This window comes from Equus asinus, chromosome 2 (genome assembly GCF_041296235.1).
Source record: "Equus asinus isolate D_3611 breed Donkey chromosome 2, EquAss-T2T_v2, whole genome shotgun sequence".
NCBI lineage: Eukaryota > Metazoa > Chordata > Mammalia > Perissodactyla > Equidae > Equus > Equus asinus.
The window spans coordinates 112,345,700-112,366,126 of NC_091791.1; the positions used below are offsets into that span (position 1 = coordinate 112,345,700).

The window sequence follows — 20,427 nt, forward strand, 5'->3', positions numbered from 1 at the left end:
AAGGATTACCAAACAAAATAAACTTTGACAAGGAGGAAAACATACACCAATGCTAATAGGATAAAATGTTCATTTCCAATAAATGAATAATCTGCGCCACAGCACTTCCATACACCTCTAGGAATGACATCTGCAACCACAGCTTCAATAAAATTGCAGAGCTGTGTTTTTGAAATGCCTTAACTAAACTCTGTGCTTGGAAATCTGTGGTTTTACAATAATGTCAAAAGCCCAGGAGGTCATGAATGACTCATAACGTCCCACTGTTTTCTGAATGGCTCCACATCTAAATCCACAGCTGGCAATGAAACAAAGAACAATATAATAAGCATTTTATGCTGTTTTGAAAGCAAACTTTTAGCTTTAACTGTACGAAAAAAGAAGTGCATTCAGTCAAAAAGTTCAATTTTCTGAACTACTATCAAAATACATTCCTTTTTGTTATATTAGTTCTTATTATCCAAGCTGACAAGGTCACAGAAAAAAACAACTGAGTTTTTCCTTTTTTTTCCTCCTCAAAGGAGTTGCATTAAATTTAAATTGGATTCTATGAAACCTGGCTACACACGGACATTTCCTTTTAGTAATGTGGAACATGAATTCTAGACCAGTGCTCCTCAACCTTTAATGTGCCTCTGAGTCACCTAGGGTTCTTGATAGAACACAGCCTCTCCTTCAGAAGGTCTCCATGGGGCCTGGGATGTCGCACTTCTGACCAGCTCTCAGGGGCTGTGCTTAGCGGGTGGTTTGTTAGGCCACAGACCCTCTCTAGCTTACTGCTCTCCATAAAAAGAAGAAGTTGAAGCAGAGGGTCACCTAAGGGTCTTTCAAGTTTTAAAACTCCATGATTTCATATAATTTTGATTTCCTTAATCTCTGTATGTCATGAGTCTTTTCAGTCCAGAAAGGCAATATAAAGTTACAAATATATCTCATTTCTATAATAGACAGTTGTTTTAAAATAATTAGTTAACTCATTTTGTAAAATAAGTCGTGGTTTTAATTTTCCAGATAATTGTCCTATTTAAAGAATTCTGATTTCTACAAAGAATATCTAAGTGCTTGTTTCAACAGTCTGAATTTTCATTTATAAGGATGTTTTTAGCATAGAACACCTATGTAACATGGAAGTCTACTGCTCTTGTCAAAATCTGCAAGATGGGAGTATTTGTTGTGGTCACTTCAACAAACTCTACAAACATGGGGAAGAGTACAGCTATCTCTCCTTTTTAGAAAGCAGAGATCCACGTACGCTTGTCTAGTTGTGGAGAGGACACGCACACACAGCTGGTCTTCTCCACCTAATCTAGTGGCTTTCAACCCGAGAGGCCGAGTGAATCACTTAAGCTGGGGGAAGAAGAGGACTGTTAAAAATTCCAAAGTCTGGAACAATAAAAGACCCCAAATAGCCAAAGGAATCCTGAGGAAAAAGAACAAAGCTGGAGGTATCACACTCCCTGATTTCAAAATATTCTACAAAGCTATGGTAACCAAAACAGCATGGTACTGGCACAGAAACAGACACAAGGATCAATGGAACAGAATCGAGAGCCCAGAAATAAACCCACACATCTATGGACAGCTAATTTTCAACAAGGGAGCCAAGAGGATATAATGGAGAAAGGAGAGTCTCTTCCATAAATGGTGTTGGGAAAACTGGACAGCCACATGCAAAAGAATGAAAGTGGACCATCATCTTACACCGTGCACAAAAATCAACTCAAAGTGGATTAAAGACTTGAATGTAAGACCCGAAACCATGAAACTTCTAGAAGAAAACATAGGCAGCACGCTCTTTGACATCGGTCTTAGCAGCATATTTTCAAGTACCACGTCTGACCAGGCAAGGGAAACAAAAGAAAAATTAAACAAATGGGACTACATCAAACTAAAAAGCTTCTGCACAGCAAAGGAGACCATCAACAAAATGAAAAGATAACCTAACAATTGGGAGAAGATATTCACAAACCATATATCAGATAAGGGGTTAATATCCAAAATATACAAAGAATTCATACGTCTCAACAACCAAAAAACCAACAATCCAATTGAAAAATGGGCAAAAGATCTGAACAGAGATTTCTCCAAAGAAGATATACAGATGGCCAACAGGTACATGAAAACATGTTCAGCATCATTAACTATCAGGGAAATGCAAATCAAAACTACAATGAGATATCACCTCATTCAAATCAGAATGGATATAATTAACAAGACAGGAAACAACAGATGTTGGAGAGGATGTGGGGAGAAGGGAACCTTTGTACATGGCTGGTGGGAGTGTAAACTGGTACAGCCACTATGGAAAACAGTACGGAATATCCTCAGGAAATTAAGAATAGATCTACCATATGATCCAGATATTCTCTTGCTGGGTATTTATCCGAAGAACTTGAAAACACAAACGCATAAAGATACATGCACCCCTATGGTCATTGCAGCATTATACACAATAGCCAAGACTTGGAAGCAACCTAGGTGCCCGTCAAGGGACGAATGGATAAAGAAGATGTGGTATATATACACAATGGAATACTACTCAGCCATAAGAAAGGATGAAATCCAGCCATTTGTGACAACATGCGTGGACCTTGAGGGTATCATGCTAAGTGAAATAAGTCAGAGGGAGAAAGTCAAATACCATATGATCTCACTCATAAGTAGAACATAAAAACAAAAACAAACAAAGACATAGCAAAAGAGATTGGACTGATGGTTACCAGAGGGGAAGGGGGGAGAGGAGAGGAGGAAAGGGGTGATTAGGCACATATGTGTGGTGATGGATTATAATTAGTCTTTGGGTGGTGAACATGATGTAATCTACACAGAATTTGAAGTATATTATGATGTACATCTGAAAGTTATATAATGTTAGAATCCAATGTTACTGCTATAAAAACAAAAATTAAAATTAAAAAAATAGTAAAAAAAAAAAATTCTAAAGTCTGGGTCCTGTCCCCATAGATTCTGAGTTAATTGGTCTGAGTTAGGACCTGGCCATGAGTATTTTCCTTTTAAAGCTCTACAGGCCATTCTAGTCCATTTTAGTCAACACAGCCAGTATGTAACAAGGTGATCGGAAATAAAATGTGGGACTTCTGGGAGATCTTTTTCTGGGTGCAAGCGGTATACCTTATTCTGTGTTAGCCTTAAATATGATTGCAATCCTCCCTTGATTAAAATATATACCAGGCAAAATAATCATGACGTTTTCATGAGCTGGCTTACATAGAACATTCCTGAATTCTTTTAATAGGCCTTTTAGACAAAAGGTCCTCAGGAATTTTTATGCACCTGTCACCAAATGTCAGGCTTCCCCATTCTTAAACAAAAGGCTCAAATGGTAAGCTGATCAAGCAAAATGGAGTTTAACAAGAAGGAATGTAACTTTCAACAAAAATCACCACCATCACCAGACAATCCCCAAATGGAAGAATTGTGGCTTGGCCCATGTGAAAAAGACACAGAGGCTTTAATCAATTTCAAGCTCAATATGAATTAACAGAATAATGTGACTACCAGCAACTCAATACAAAACTTGACTGTATCATTGGAAGCAGAGTTTTCACAAAAGGAGACATCAGACCTGCCTGATTTTGTATTAGGCAGACCTTATCTAGAAATCTGTGTTTATTCAAAGGAGACTCTGGATCAAATGAAACAAGAGAGTGATCAGGAGAAAAGATTCAACAGCATACCTTACAAGGTATGGTTGAAAGAACTGGAAATGTTTAGCCTGCAGAAATAGAGCCAGAAAGCGGTGGTAAGGCATAATGTTGGTATCTAAGTGGTACCATGTGGTTCCATGCCACTCTGCACAGTCCTCCACAACTGAGATTTGATAAGACCACTTTCGAGGAATGTGGTAAGAAGTCTGTTATTAAAACACTTTAAGCACCTAAGTTTGCAAATGATTTACTTGAGGACTTTTGGCTTTGAAGAACAATGGTAGCCTAATTCCAAATTTCCCCCTCACTATCTCAAAATAATTATAGAATTAACATGGACACATGCCTTTAATTTTCCTGGGAAAGTGTGAACACTGTCCAAATTATTTATAAGAAGAAGAAAGAATATACAAATTCCAATGAGCTCCAACAGCCCTCTAGCTTGTGGCTGGGGAAGTGGGGAAAGGGAAGTTAGAAAAATGAGCAGGGTGGGAGTATAGGACTTAGAAGCAGCATAGAAAAATCACCCCTTGAAAGGAAAGGGAAATCATAAATGCACAGGCTGAGACCTGGTAGTTCATAGCCCTTATTAAAGAGAAGGAGTTCCAAAGTGTGAGACAGGAAGTGTCAGCCTCAGAGAAGCAGAGCTTGTGGGAGAGAATCAGGCATATAGAGAAGAGGTGATACTTGGAGATGAGCAATGAAGATGAAGGAAATAAGAGAAGAAAATGAAGAATTCTGCAGAAAAGAAAAAGAAACAAGGCAATGGTTGGCTTAAGAAGAAAAAAAAAGAGCAGCTATCCCTAGGATAGTGTCATCCTCCCTTGCTCACAAGCTGAGAAGCTTTATTGAGTGGAAAGGGCAGTGGGTACAGCCAGCATATTATAACTGAGTATAACATGAGGGATCCCATGGGAACAGAACACACATGGGAATATATCCCACTACCTGCCCATATGCAGCAGAAGAGAAGTAGAATTGTTACTCTAGAGCCAGGACCTACAATAACCAGTGTGGTAGCCACTCACCACATGTGCCTTTTGAGCACTCAAAACGTGGTGAGTCCAAATTGAGATATGTTCTCAGTGTAAAATCTACACTGGATTTCAAGGACTTAGTATGAAAAATGTCTCATTAACAATTTTTTACTTTGATTGCTAAATCACTATATTAGTCTTAAATATAACTATAATCCTCCCCTGATTAAAATACCTACTAGGCAAAATATACATCAGGAAAAATTGAAATGATATTTTGCTTATACTGTTAAATATATTATTAAGATTAATTTCACATGTTTCTTATTATTCTTTAAATGACATTACTAGATAACTTAAAATTATATTTGTAGTTCACATTATATTTTAATTGGACAGCACTGGCCTAGAGGGAAAAATCAGGAACAAAGAAGGAACTACCTAACAGTTATACTTGTTTGAAAAATGAAACAGTCTGTCTCAGGAAGTATATTAACTATCATTATTTAGAAAGCAAAATACTGTGACTTCCGCTTCTGGTCATGATGGAAAAACAGGGACTAGATTATCCTAGCGTGCTAAACAACTAGAAAACTGTGTAAAATGCATGAAATAATAGTTTTTAAACACTGTTTAATAAGCAGCTCAGGACTGTGATTTCTCAGAAAAGAGAAATGAAGTGGGGGAGCCCTTCGACTGCCCCAGCTCACTGCCTAGAGGAAGTCTCCAAGCTGAAGCACAGCAAAGAACCCAAACAGAGACCAGTGGTGCCAATGAGTTGAAGGAATAGAGATTGGAGTTCACTAAAGCCAAGGAAGCTAGAATTTGTGGGGTAGAATGCTGGAGAGAAGGAAGGTACACAGAGAGAGCGCTCCAGAGATCTGCAGTGGGGTCCCCTTCAGTCTTTGGCTGAGTACTGACCTGTGCATGTGTGGGAGGAAACTACCTGAAGCCAGGCAAAGAACCACCAGAAAGGAGCTGGCAAAACAACCCCTGGAGCTCATACTGGGTTGGCAATTTGCTGTCTTCTCACCAGCCAGAATAGAAAGAACTTAGTATATGGGCAGCAAGGAGATTACTAAGAAGGACTCCAATTAATAGCCATAGACTAAAAGTTCACCATCTGATCTCATCTTAACAAAGCTTAAAAGCAGGACTTGAAAGGATCAAACTTATTACAAGCAACTTAATTGCATACAAAACAAAATGCACTATTTGTAACACATACAAATACACTATTTAAAGGAATACAACAAAATCTAGCATCCAAGAATGTAAAATTCAAAATGTCTGACATCAAATCAAAAATTACCAGGTTTGCAAAGAAGTTGGAAAATATGGCACATAACCAGAGAAAATTCAATTAATAGAAACAAATTCAGGAATATCAGAGATGATGGAGTTAGCAGAGAAAGATGTTTAAAATAGCTATTATAAATATGCCCCATATATTTAAGGAGGTAGAGAAAAACATGAACATAATGAGACAAATGGAAGATATAAAAAAGACAAGAATGTAATCTATTGAGATGAAAAATACAATATCTGAAATAAAAAAATACAGTAGATGAGGTTAACTACTGATTAGACACTACAAAAGAAAAGATCAAAAATCTTGAAGACATAGAAATAGAAATTATTCAAAATGAAGCATAGAGGAGAAATAAAAAGACTGAAAATGAATAAAACATCAATGACTTGTAGGCAATGAAATGGTAATTGAAGTCCCAGGAGTAGACGGCAGAGAAGGGACCACAGAAGAAATTTTAAAAAATTCGTTGAAATCTTAATTTGATGAAAACAATAAACTCAGATTTACAAAGCTTGACAAACTCCAAACAGAATAAACATAAAGGAAAGCACATAAAGACACATTATAATCAAATTGCTGAAAACCAGTGCTAGAGAAAAATCTCAAAAGCAGCCAGAAGAAAAAACTATTATTTAGAGTAGCAAAGAGAAGAGATAATAGATCTCTCACCAGAAAGTATGCAAGCCAGAAGACAATGGAGCAACGTCCTTAAAGTAGTGAACAAAAGAAAAAAGAAAAGAAAAATCCCCTGGTATCCTAAACCCAGCAAAAATAATTGTTTTAAGTGAAAGAAAAAAAAAAGACTTTTTCAGACCAAAACAGATAAAAAGCTGAGAGAATTAATCACCAGCAGACCTGCACTACAAGAAATGAGTGTCTTCATGAAGGAAAAAGGACAGAAAAAAAATGATACCTGATGGATTCTTGTATTTACACAAAGGAATGAAGAAAACCAGAAATGGTAAATATGTAGGGAGATACAAAAGACATTAACTTTTTTATCACATTGGAAAATAACTGAATGTTTAAAGCAAAAAAAAAAAGCAATATAATACAGTGTTTATAATATATAATTAACATTTACATGCAAATGTATATTTTCATATATAAATATATATTAATATATAATTAAAATGCATAACAACAATAACACAAAGGACAGGACTAAATAAATACATACAGCGACAAAACGAAGCCTTTGAAACATCTATAAACAATGCTCTTTCTGTGCTTGGTGAAGAATGCATGATTTACCTCCACAGAGAAGGAAATGGACATATGTACAGATAGGGAGTGATTCTCAACCAGGGTGATTATTTCCCCCAGGGAACATATGGCAACATCTGGAGACATTTTTGGTTGTCACAACTATGAGTGAAAGTGCTACTAGCACCTGGTGAGTAGAGGCAGGGGTGCTACTAAACATCCTGCAATGCATAGGACAGCCCCCACAACAAAGAACTGTCCAATCCAAAATGTTAGTAGTGCCACTGCTAAGAAACCCTGAGACAGAGGCAGGCCTCTTGATTTCACAGATGCCTCCAGAATTCACATCACTCAGAGGGAGGAGACGTGAGCCTGACTGCTAGGACCTCCTGTGGAGGCTGGGGGCTGGGGCGCTGCCTTCTCCACTGGCGACTGAGAGCAAGCAGATGAAGCATTCAGAATCAGCAGATCTCCAGTGCTCCGCTCCCAACACCCTTCTGAAACCTCTTGGCAAGGCCCGGCGTGATTGCAAACCCACCACAGGGCAGCGTCCAGGAGCTCAGCAGCCACAGCCCACCCACTCCTTCCCACTCCAGAAAGCTCTAAGTGGCACGTTTTCTCACCAGACGCCTCAGCAAAGTCTTTCAGCACCTCCTGGGTGGGCTAGGGCTCAATTCCTTATTTTCCACAGCTCAAAGACTGACAGCATGAGAGAAACAAGCATCTTGGGAGTGAGGGGAGAATAGGACAAAACTACTGGAATTGAGATTGATTCAGAAACATGGAGTGTCTAGTTCTATGGTTTGTAGCACCACAGATTTCTCCACGCCTCACGGTTTAGAGAGTAGTTTCACTTATACCTTGGTATTTTATCCTTACCATAACCCCGTAAGGAAGGTAGAGCAGTTATCAACTCCAATGAGAAAACAGAGGGTAAAACAATAAAGGATTTCTCCAAGGCCTTGCTGCTAAGTGTTTGGGAACCCACGCTGTCTGATTCCTAGTGCTTCACTACGGAGGGTAAACGCAGTCCTCTTCGTGGAGACTCGTGTTAGGTTTGCGGTAGGGCAGGCAGAGATGGGGCCAGGTGGACACTGGTGCACAGCCCAGAAGCCCCTTCAGGACTGCAGCTCTAACCCTCCAGCTGCGGGAGGCTCACAGCTGTGTCCCTCTCTGTGTTATCCTTGGCTGAAGGGAGCTGCCTTGCCCAGAGTTATGCTCCCTCTCCAGAGGGCAGCCTACATTCAGCGACAGGTTAATGTCTAGGTACAGAGGTCCAGTCCCTTTGCCTCAAGTGGGACATCTCTGAAGGCCCACCCAACTCTAGAGCTCTCTGTAGGGTTGACTGAGGCCTTTGTTGCAATTGCATTACAGTTCAACTTCTCCCTCTGCCTGGGCCAGCTCCCTTCACTCCCTCACAGGTGCAGAACCCCAGAGCACCCCTGAAATCCTCCTGCTTATGCACACACACACACACACACACAAATACTTGCAACTGATATGAGGAAGAAACAATGACTACAGAAAGTGGGCAAAGTTGGCTTCAGGTCTCCTCTACGCCTTCACTGAGTTTTACCCTCCCCCCTTACTCTCTTTTTCTGGACAGCCAAATCCTGGAGCCTTCCCAGAGGCTGCACTGTCTTCACATTCTTCATACCATCTTGCACCCATATGAGTGGGTAAAGGAGATTTTTGGGTGTGCAGGTAGATTTAGAGGCTTCTATCAAATCATGATATAAGTAGTTACCCCTTGTGACTACTGTGTAGGACCAGCTCTGACCTTAGCCCATGACTCAGTTGTGGTCAGGCCTCAATGGAGAGCTTGAGAGACTGGGTCAGTGGTCTCAACCCAGCCAAATGAGTGAGAATACCCAATCCCATTCCTTTGAAAGACATGACCAAGTTTTCCTGGTTTACATCAAAAATATTACAGAAGCATACATACAGGACTCAAGTTGCTTGGAGCAACCTTGAGGCTGAGGCCTGACTGAAAGGACAAATCTCAGGGCACGCATTCAGAATGGGCTGCGGAGCCAGGCAGAGAGTATGCGTGCCCAGCGCTGCTCTCTTTAGGATTTCCTGAGTCTGTTACATGTGGCAAGAAGACACCATTTGCAGAAAATTAGCCCCATTGAGAGTCTAGAGTTCCACAATGACATACTTGCTGTTCCCAAAACAGAACACGAATAACGCCATCTGCATCGTAAATCATTCAGGCACTAAAGCCCACATGATAAATCAAAATGAAAATGTTTTAAAAACTAATTTATTTTACCCATATCTATAACTGAATTAGTTTTCAGGAATAAGGTTTCTTTCGTGTTACATAAAGCTCTACTCTGAGACTTATGTAGTCAGAGTGAGGAGGTGGCCACAGGAGGGGCATAGCCACAGAAAATTGTGGGAGATTAACAGGGACACTCTCCCCCCACACCTGCTTGTACCAATCTCTATGGCCAAATAGCCCATTAATAAAACTTTCATATACTGGTCTAAATGTGCAGATTTGTTAACAAGCCATGGATTGTGCTTGTCCCCTTGTCTAGGCTGATGCAGAAATAGAAACTCAAGTTCCATATAAGACATCTGTGTATACATTTATGTATGTGTGTGGGTGTGTGTCTGTTTCTCTACTAATAAAATAAAGAATATCTGTTTCTTTCAGGAATATATAAATAAACTTCATTCCATTTTCATGAAATGATTTTTAAAATCATGAGTACAAGAGGTATCAGAGTTTCTTTTATCTCTCTTTTTACTTAGACCTCCCATCCCTTACTCTGCTTTTCAGCTTCAGCAAGATATGATCAATGGCTCAGGGGAACATCAGGGTCGACTTTTGAGACAGAAGAAAGAAAGGCAGGATTTGAGAACACACTGCTATCCTCAAAAATGCTTTCATTGGATAGCTCTCATTTGAACAAGTTCCTGCATTTTACAATGGCTTTGGTTGACTTCCTATGGATCAAAGGACTTGAGTGGTCCAATATCTCCAAAGAACTAGTATCTTAGAAACCATTGCTAGAAAACATGTAAAACAAGAAATTTAAGAGTATGCACAAAGGGAGCTAATATGTGATAAATTAAGTATGGAAAATCATTGGATAATTACACAATTCATGGGCAATTGCAGGGAAGTCAGATTTGCCATTTTTAAACAGACACCTAACAGCTGAAATCTCCTAGAGGTAATGATCCACATTCAGCTGCTTTCTGTGCCTAGTTCCAAAGAAACAGGGTGTATTAAGGAAAACTGAAACAAAATCTTGTTTTACGTATTTAAAAATCCTGATATAACCTTTCTCCATCAGAGGTCAATTTGCCTGGAATTAAGAGCTGAAAAGATATGCTGTTGTCGTCAGCAGCAGCAGGAGTGTTGCAGCATCTGGATGTGTGCAATCACAATGACTATCCTAACAGAAAGAAGAAATATTTTAGAAAAAAACAAGAGAAGAATATCCAAATAGGTTGGAAAAAGATATTGAACATTCCAGTATAAGAAAATGCCTGGACAATGTTGTCTTGGTGTAGAAAAGAGATATTCAACTAAAAAGGTCACTGTGGGGTCTAGTCCTGATTCACACAGGCTTAGGAAGCCCCTTTCTCCCTCTGAGCCTCCGTTTCCCCATTGGGCAGGTGAACTCCTCCTTCAAGTTCTGTGCTGCTTCCATCTCAAATTGTGAGTGTGAAGTTGGGTCTTCTCCCAAGCATTCATCTCAGTGCCCTTGTTGTGCCTATGGGTCTATTACGGAGGCCTCCCAGTTGAGGGCAAAGCAACAGGAATTCTGTTGGGGGCAGAGAGCTGTGAAGAGGCCAGTTTACTTGTGGGCCCTGCCTCTCCCTCATGACACATTTTCTTTCTTTTGTTATCTTAGAGCCATGCAGATGGTAGCATATTCTACCTGGACTTCTTTAAACAAGTCTACCCTTTCGGGTTTATAAAAACTCAGGTTTGTAATTGCTTTAAGCCAGAAAATCCCCTCGTGGTAATATCCTTAATGAGATTTTCTAAAGACTGCCCACCATGAAGAGCTGGAATTCATTGATGACTTGCACAGTAATGATAACTAAGACAACTGAGCAAAGTCAATGATAAGATGATGAAGTTTGTGAGAACTGAGGATAAGCCATGCTAAATATACGTGTGTATGTGTCCACATAGAGAAACACATATAAACACACACACATATGAAATATGTATTTCTCATATTCAGAGGACACATGTTCACAGTAGAGAATGACTAGGGAGGCAGAAGGGCACAGCATTAGCAACATGGGCTCTAAATGCTCAGGCTTCACGGGCGTGAATCCCCACTCCTGCGTGAGCTGGGGCACGTCATATGCCTTCTCACTCACCTTTACTCTCTTCCTCTACAAAATAGAGATCACAATTTTATGTGAAAGTGAGGGGTAAACTGCAACATAACAGTAGCGCTTTGAGGAGAGGATCATGGTGTCCTGGTAGACATTTAGTGGTCTCTTCTAGTTCTAAAATTCTATAGGATTCTCCGTTTTGAGGCTGGGCTGAATGTATAGTGTTGAAGAATATTCCAACTTGAAATTCTTCAAGCCAAGCAACTTTGCACAGTTATTTGTGTTATCATTACAAGGTCACAAATTCTGTTGTTTCTTGTGTAGATTGTTAAACTAGTTAATCTGTATAAATATTCAGAAATATGGAAATATAAACTTATAGCATTTCTATACTAGCCTATTTCAATCGTCAGTCTTTGTGGTATTTCTGTGAAGTCTGGTTCAGCAAAGGGCCGAACACTCAGACTCACTGTTAGCTACTAACAACAGAGACTTGGGGCTTCTCAGATGTTACAGATTCTGTATTTCTTCCCTAACATGCTGACATCTGAGAGAGCGTGTCAAAAAGGATCATCTAGAATGTGAGTCATGAAAGTCAACTGGCAGAAGACAACGTCGAAAATTGTCACTGGAGCCTTCGGCTGCAAGTCAAGGACTCTGACATCTGACCTCAGCTGCAGCACAGTCTAAGTGAAAGAAAGAGACGACCGGACGGGGAGCTGGCTGCCAGGCTACTGGGAATGCACAGGCTCTCTGTGATTTGACACAAATAATCTGAGTAAACAGTAATAATGACAACGATAATGGCAGCTAATATTTATCCCATGCTTACTATGGCCAGACACTGTTTTAAGGGTTTTCTCAAATAAGGCTGGTACTAATAACATCACCTCCATTTACAGATGAGGAAACTGGGGCAATGAATAGAAGTAACATGCCCAAGGTCGCACAGCCAGTCAGTGGGAGAGTGTGATCTGAACCCACACAGAGCCTGGCCTCTTGGCTATTACCCTAACTCCTCTACCTGGAAGTGATTTGGGATTACTAAATAATTGCAAAACATTTCCTTATGCTTTTAAAAAAATAAGTTAAAGGACTTGTGCTGTATTTTAATCTATTATCCTGATTACTCAATTTGTTTATGTCCTCACTACTTTTTATCCCATACAAGTATTTTAAATTAATTTTCTGGTTAATAATTTTCTTCCTTGAATTTGAATAAAGAATAATTATAAAAGTTAAAGTATTACAAGTTAAGAGACTCCAGTTCTATCCTTGGCTTTGCCATAAAATTATTGTGTGAATTTGCTTGAGGCCCCAGTTTCCTCATGCTTATTAGAGGGTTCCTTTCTTTAACTACAATAGCTCAGTGCATGTAAAATGTCATTCTGTGAACTTGAGAGATACTGTCTGTCGAGTGCAGATGGCTGAGGCAGGTTGCCAAGGGGCTAGTTTCTCCATCCTGGCTTTAACACTGTATGCTACAGCCCCTCCCTCCATGTCTTGGCTATGTACCAGTCTAAGATGTTACAGAGACATGCTTGAGTTGGCTAGGAACCAGTATGATATTTAGAAAGAAGAAAATAAAAGCTTAAGAATGATCAAGTTCTCTTAAGTAATATTAAACAAAAGCATGCTATGCTCTTTCTAATTCCCTCTGAAAGCACTTCTTATGTTCGCAAAGAGAATGACAGGATGAATACGTCAGCCTGTTATACTTCCCAATGTGAGGTGTGGGCTGGTAGTTTGCCACAAAATCACCCATTCCACAGGAGCCAGTTATGTTTCAGTGCCAAGTCTTGTTCTCAAGCAGCAAGATGCCTGCTCACTATGGTCCATATCTGTTAGTGTCCTGAAATTATACTGATATTGTTATTTTAAGGTATTTGACAACAGAAGTAAATGGCAAAGGTCCTCATTCATCACATACATTTGATGACCCTTAGGGAACATAAGATGTGAATATTATAAAAATTACTATTTTTAAGAAGTATAATCACTTTCTTCTTTTTAGTCTACAGTGCAAATTTATGGAGACCACAAAAAGATTCATACATTATTCTGTAACTTTTTACCCAAAACAGGGTGGTGTGTTTCCCCAAATTATTTATTTATTTGTATATTCAAAATTACTTATTAAAAGGGCTGCCTGGCATAAAGAACTTGAAGGGACAATTGCTCAATCTGTAATAAGATTTAAAAGAGATTTTTAGAGGCCTATGAACTTCTGCAATGCCGTTTTTAAAATATGCAAGAATTAGTCTCCCTAGGAACAACTGAGGTGTGTATTAAATGCTAAAGATTTATTAAATGGAATTGAAAACTCAAAACTGACTTGTTAGTTGTTCCTCTAAGAATTTCACCTCCTGCTTCTCTCCCTCTCCTCTCCTTTGCAGTGCAACCATGCCTTCAAATAGCATTCTTTAAAAGGAAGCTTTATGGCTTTGGAGGAATAAGCTGATTTCACAGCCAGCTTTGCCACTGCTATGGAAAACAGAGTGCACATGCAAGCCAGCTGAAGTCATACGAACTGCAAGGATTAGGGCCGCGGGGGCCTCCACTACTGCTGTCAAACTGCAATTGGAAACAGCTTTTCCAAAGTACAGCATGAGAAATCAGGAATTCCTGTCCACAGCTCCCCAACCTGCTGGGTTTTTAATCAGGACTGGCACAACCCAACAGAGATGAGAAATATAAAAATTATGATGAAACCAAACAAGAGTATCTTCTGGTTTCCAAGTTTTATTCTGCCTGGGTCCCTTCCAGGCCTGTAATTATTGTCACTCACGAGTTGATAATGAACAGCTTCTTCCTAGGAGCTCCAGGAAGGCTTGACCCAAAGGCACGACAGGTTCAGTTCAGCGCCTCCCTTCACTCCAGCCCTGGGTGTGCAGATCGTCTAACTGCTCAAATTCCTAACCTTATCTCAGCTCCTTCAACTTTATTCATGACTTCGAGATAAAATAACTTTTGCAGAGATCATAGAAAAACTGTTTAGAATATTAATGAACAAGAAACATTCAATGAAAGTTTTTTTTCTTGGCACTCCAACTTTAAGGGAGGGTCTACTCTGAAGAGAACGAGCTCAAGTCAGTAATTTTGTTAAAAAAAAAAACAGAACAACTTTTAGGATTTGGTTTGAGATTAATCTAAATGTAGCCCAATTTCCTGCATCTCTGTCCAAATCTAGAAGCTCAGAGATGGCAGAAAACCCAGAGGTCAATTATTGCAATGTCCATTTCATTTGTCAGTTCTTCGACGATCTTTCAGACACATTTACTAAAGTAGGAAAATGAACTGATCAGAGAATTGACCAAAAAAATGACCTTATCAGATAAATTACCAACATACCTGTTACATATAAGTCACTCATTCTGATGATGATATAACGCTGTGTTATACATGGATGGTAACACCTGAAAACGGGCCAGCCGTAACCTTCACATTGAAAGATCTTTAATTAAAACTCCCTCAGATGTATGATTTCCATACAAAGGGGTTGTGATCTGATTTTTTTTACTAGCTTTAAAGGCTCAAATCAAATTCCGTCTACCCAGTGAAACTGTCCCTGGTCCCCTTGAGTCAATTAATTTCTCTTTTATCTTTTCTTCCACAGCAAGTTTCTGTGACCTCTCTTTAGCACAGGACGTTCTGTACAATAGAGGTAGTTGCAAGTAGGTGAGTATTCCCCACTAGACTGTGGGCTGTTTACCCAAAGGTGGTGATTTTGTATTATTCATTTCTGCAGCTGTCTCCTCTCCTGTTCTGGAATTAAAGCCCAGAACTGAATTCATAGCAGCACAAAATAAACCTTGTACCGTCTAAAATGTATTATTGATTTGCTATTATTTAGGGAAGAAGTTTTCAGGAAAAAAGTATAGGCAAATGATGATTTCAGAGAGTAGGAGAAAGCTCAGCTCATGGGGAGAATATTGTGTGCAAACTGGATGCTCAGCAAAGGTAAACATGAGGCCCTGAAATATTACTCAACTATCACCAATATGGTTGTCCCAAACTAGAGCAAATTTAGACTCATTAGGACGTTCTTTAAAAAGTAGCAATCAATTTCTGGATAAAAATTTCTTAAAAATAACTTGTCCTCTACTAAAAGCAATTTCATGAAAGCACCTTAGAGACCCACTTAATGAAAAATCTAATTAGATTTTAGAGAAATTTTTATCAATAATGATCAAATCAAGAAAAAAAAGAATTCTGGTTAACTATAAATTAACTAGAATGTTCCACAGTCTGGACTCACCTTCAATCTGGCAATGAAATCTGCTTGTTAAGAGTAGTAGACTCAGACAGCCCTTACCTTCATGAACACACATCTTTTGAGCATCCTCAGGATGAAGTAACTCCAGTAAAAGTGAAGAGCTTGCAGGACTATGAGCTGGAAGTTGATGAAGAAGTATGCAAAGAAAGGCTCAATGTAGTGCAGAGGCAGAATCAGTGTGTAATATAAAATCCTGAAAAACCAAACAGAGGAGAGTATTTCATTACAGACAAAGCACTTGTGAATTTCTATTGAGAAAACAAATAATTTTTTCTCCCAAGGTATACAACATTTATTTCATTTCTAATGATGTTCAAGAAATTCTCAGGAGAAAACAATATGATAATATTGCCTTTTATGTCATTATTGGCACATCACACACAAAAATACAGTCTGCCTCCTGGGAGAAAAGTTAAAGCAAATGGAATTTTTATCGCCACACTGCCTATACTGTAATGTCTCTGTACCTCAGTTTCCTCATTGCAAACAGGAGAGCATACGCTAACCCTACTCACCCTCCCAGGAGGAGGTGGTGGAAATGTTCAGAACAAGTGAGATGAAGTATGTTTACATCCAGTTATTGCCTTTATAACACAATTTCATTTACTTGGCATCAAAGGTAAATGGGGAATTCTACAAAAATAAATTTTCCAGAGCAAATGGGCTTTTAAAGAAGCAAAAATTCCATTATTACTCCCGCTTCACTTCCACTTTCTAAAGTGAATTGCATACTTTCTTAATTTCATAAATAGACTCCTGGACACAATCTGAACTCCCGTTGAGGACCCAGGATGCACAGAGCTTTCAGATACTATTCCAGTATGAAAGGCTATCTGCTCCCTTCCCAAATTTCATACACTACTATAATTTTAGAGTTTTTGGATAAGTTTGTTTATAGGTACATTACTATAATTATAAAAATAATTTATTCATATAAAATTGGGAAAATAAGAAAAAGAAAGTTATCTATAATACCATCACTTTAAACAAATAATATTGTAACTTTTGTGTATTTTCTTCCAGTTTTTTGCTAAACTATTTATTTTAATTTTATTTTTTAAATTAACATACAGTAAAATTGACTATTTTAGGAAAAAAGTACAATTTTCATGAAATAGTTATGAACACTTTCTGCAATCAGTGCAACATCCATTTCTCTGTCTATTCTGTTTGGAAGTAACTACAAAATAAAATTTTATTTTACTGGTTTTTCAAAGCATAAGAAAAACTTTTCTCCTACAGTTCTATGAATTATAATACATGTATAGGTTTGTGTAACCACCACCACCATTAGGATACAGAACAGTTCCATCATCCCAAAAAACCCGCTTGCGCTATCCGTTTACAGTCACACGCTCCTCCCTGCCTAACACTTGGCAACCACTTATCTGCTCTCCATCCCTTTAACTTTGTCTTTTCAAGAAGCACACGTATATGGAATCATAGAGCAGGTCAGTTTTTGAGACTGCCTTTTCATTCGGCACAGTGCCTTTGAGATTCACCCCAGTTGTTGTGGGTATCAGGAGCATGTTCCTTTTTATTACTGAGTGGTATTCCATTGTACAGATGTAGCACCATTTATCTGTTCACTCACTGAAGAGCATTTGGATTGTTTCCAGTTTTTGACAATTATAAATAGAATTGCTATAAATATCTATGTACAGGTTTTTGTGTGAACATAAGTGTTCATTTCTCAAGGGTAAAGGCATAGGGTGGAACTGCCGGTTATCACATGGTAAGCCTATATTTAATTTTATAAGAAACTGAAAACCTGTTTTCCAGAGTAGCTGTTTTGCATTCCCACCAACTTGGTATTGTCCTAGAGAGGTTTTTGCCACAGTAGTAAAAGTAGCACTTGTGGGATTTGATGTTCAATTCCATTTAGCTTTAAATCAAAAACATTTTACACTGCTTGGACAACTTGGAGTATATAGTCTTCCCCAAATTGAAGGTTATTTCTTTAGAAGTGTATATTCTTAAATATGAGATTATTGTTTCAAGGTGTGCATTAAAAGTACATAAATTCAAGGTGTATATTAAACACTATTAAAACTTTGCCGAATTATTTTCCAAAATTACAACAATTTACAAGGCCACAAGCAATCTATGAAAAAGTATTTCATATGGACACAGGCAATTTATGAAAGTATTTCATTGAACCTCCAACCAGTATCAGGTGGCTTTAAAATTTGCTAATTTAAAAAGCAAAATAATTTCAATTTGCATTATTTGCAACATTCTGACAGTCCCTATGTCTGCTTAGTAGCTCTATTTCCTCTTTTGTGAGTTACCACTCAAGATTCTTATCCATTCAAAAAACAAGTACATAAACTCTGAACTCTATATAATAAAGATCATGGCCATTATCCATTTTACTTATGCAAATATTTTTTAGAAACTTAGGCATCACAGAAAAATACAAAGAGGTTAAATAAAAATCACTTAAAATCTCACAACTCACAGGAAATCCAGTCCCTTTTGGTGAACATAATTTGAGATATCTCTCCTAAAATACATTCTTCAAGGTCTTTTTTTCTTCCCCTTCCCCATCACCACATGATTTTATACAACAGGGATCACACTATGCCTGTGATTTGGTACCCTGCCTTTTTCACTCTATGTTACAAAGAGCTTTCCAAGTCAATGAACATATCTAATAGCAGGAGTCAGCAAGCTTTTTTGTAAAGGGACAGATAGTACATATTTCAGGCCTCTGGACCATTCAGTCTCTATTGCAACAACTCCACTCTGCCATTGTAGTGTGAAAGCAGACATAGATAATACACCAATTGATGGGTGTGGCTGTGTGCCAATAAAACTTTATTAACAAAAACAGTCAGTGGGCTAGATTTGGCCTGTGAGCCATAGTTGGCCAACCCCTACTATATTCCATCCCAATAGCTGCACAGAAATTCATTTTATAGATATCATAATTTACTTACCTTATCCCTTATTGACATTTAACTTGTTCCCAAATTTTCATTACATTATAAAGAACACTTTGAGAATTACTTGTAAAGACATTTTGATAGAATCACTTGATTATTTTCTGAGAATAGCTAAAATCCTGAATCAAAGAGTATACTTATTTTTCATTTTGGAGCAATATACTAGACTGCTTTCCAGCAAGACTGTACCAATTTACAGTCTTGCACCCAGTGTATGAGAGCACCTGATCCTCAGATCTTGACCAACATCGTATTTTGTTAGTCTCTCTCTGAAACATCACACTGCTGGGAGGCTGGCCCCAAGGCCAGGTGGTTAGAGTTCTGCACATTCCACTTCAGTGGCTCGGGTTCATGGGTTTGGATCCTGCATGCAGATCAACTCCACTCGTCAGCCATGCTGTGAAGGCATCCCACATACAAAGTGGAGGAAGATTGGCACGGATGTTAGCTCAGGACTAATCTTCCTCAAGCAAAAAAAAAGAGGAGGATTGGCAACAGATGTTAGTTCAGGGCCAATCTTCCTCACAAAAATAAATAAATAAATAAAACATTGCACTATTTATATTTATATTTTTATTTCTTATAAAGTTAATATATATAATTGGTTATTTTATTTGATTATTTTGATTTATACTTTGTGAACTGCTTGTTCATGGTATGTGTCCATTTTTCTATTAAAGTATTTACTTTTGCCACTGCCTCATAAGTGCTCTTTATATATTAAGGATATCAACATAATTTTTTATCATGTTAAATATCATCACAAAGTCTGATTCTTTCAACATTGTTTATGGGTTTTTTGGCATCAATTTTAAAAATATTTTTGTAACCAAATTTATCAATTGTTTCTTTTATATCTAACTTGCATGTTATGCTTTAAAAGACTTTTCTCACTCCCATTATTTAAAAACATATTTTCCTAAAATCCTGGCTCTACCACTTAAAATCCTGGCTCTATGCAACCTTGAGTCACTTCTTTGTTCATTTTCTCAATTGTAAAATGCAATGTCAAAATTAAGAAAGGAACTACTCAAAAATATCTCCTGTACATATTCTACCAGAGAATGTGAATAATTACCTAAACATACAATTACTCCTTGTGATCCATACAAAGAAAGAAAAAAGGATAGGGGCATATTGCCAAGTTCTTACTGGACTAAGATTTCCCTGTTCCTTCTAGTTGAAGAGAAGACACAGAAAACAAGGTTCCGATGAGAGGGAACTACATGTACAAAGGCCCTCAGGCATGATGCATTATGGAAAATTCAAGGGCTAAAAGAAGACCAGTGTGGCTTAAGGGAGAGAAGTGACTGACAGGGAAGAGTCGTATAAGATGAAGTGGGAGAGGTAAATGGAGCCGTCTCATGTTGGTCCTGCAAGTCAAGTTTTGTGGCTTGGCTTTCATTGTAAGAGCTTTGGGAAGCTCTGCCAGTTATAAAGGGGAGTGACAGACTGCCCAGAAACATCAGAGCCGGATTCCAGAGCTGAGGCCACTATTGTCTTGCCTCATAACCTGCAGAAGACTCTGAGCCTCACATTCCCTGGACAGGGTGTCACTAACCCCACCCCTCTGACTGGGAGGCTCCAGGGAACCATACGGCTGGCTTTGCAAACTGTAGAGTCCTAGAAATGGAAGAGATTGCCATTGACATGAAAATGCCTTCAGAGAGAGCTGAGCCACTGTAGAGAGGAGAGGTCAACAACATGGGCTCTGGAGTCCGCTAGA

At 38.5% G+C, this 20,427-nt stretch overlaps 1 protein-coding gene across 1 annotated transcript in view; it reads right to left on the minus strand.

The window, feature by feature from the left end:
• Nucleotides 1–20,427, minus strand: part of CERS3 (ceramide synthase 3) — a 104,346-nt gene that overhangs the window by 22,281 nt on the left and 61,638 nt on the right. Inside the window, exon 10 of the mRNA XM_044762858.2 lies at nucleotides 15,793–15,946. Within this exon, the coding sequence (XP_044618793.1) occupies nucleotides 15,793–15,946 (154 nt within the window). The remainder of the gene's footprint in view (nucleotides 1–15,792; nucleotides 15,947–20,427) is intronic.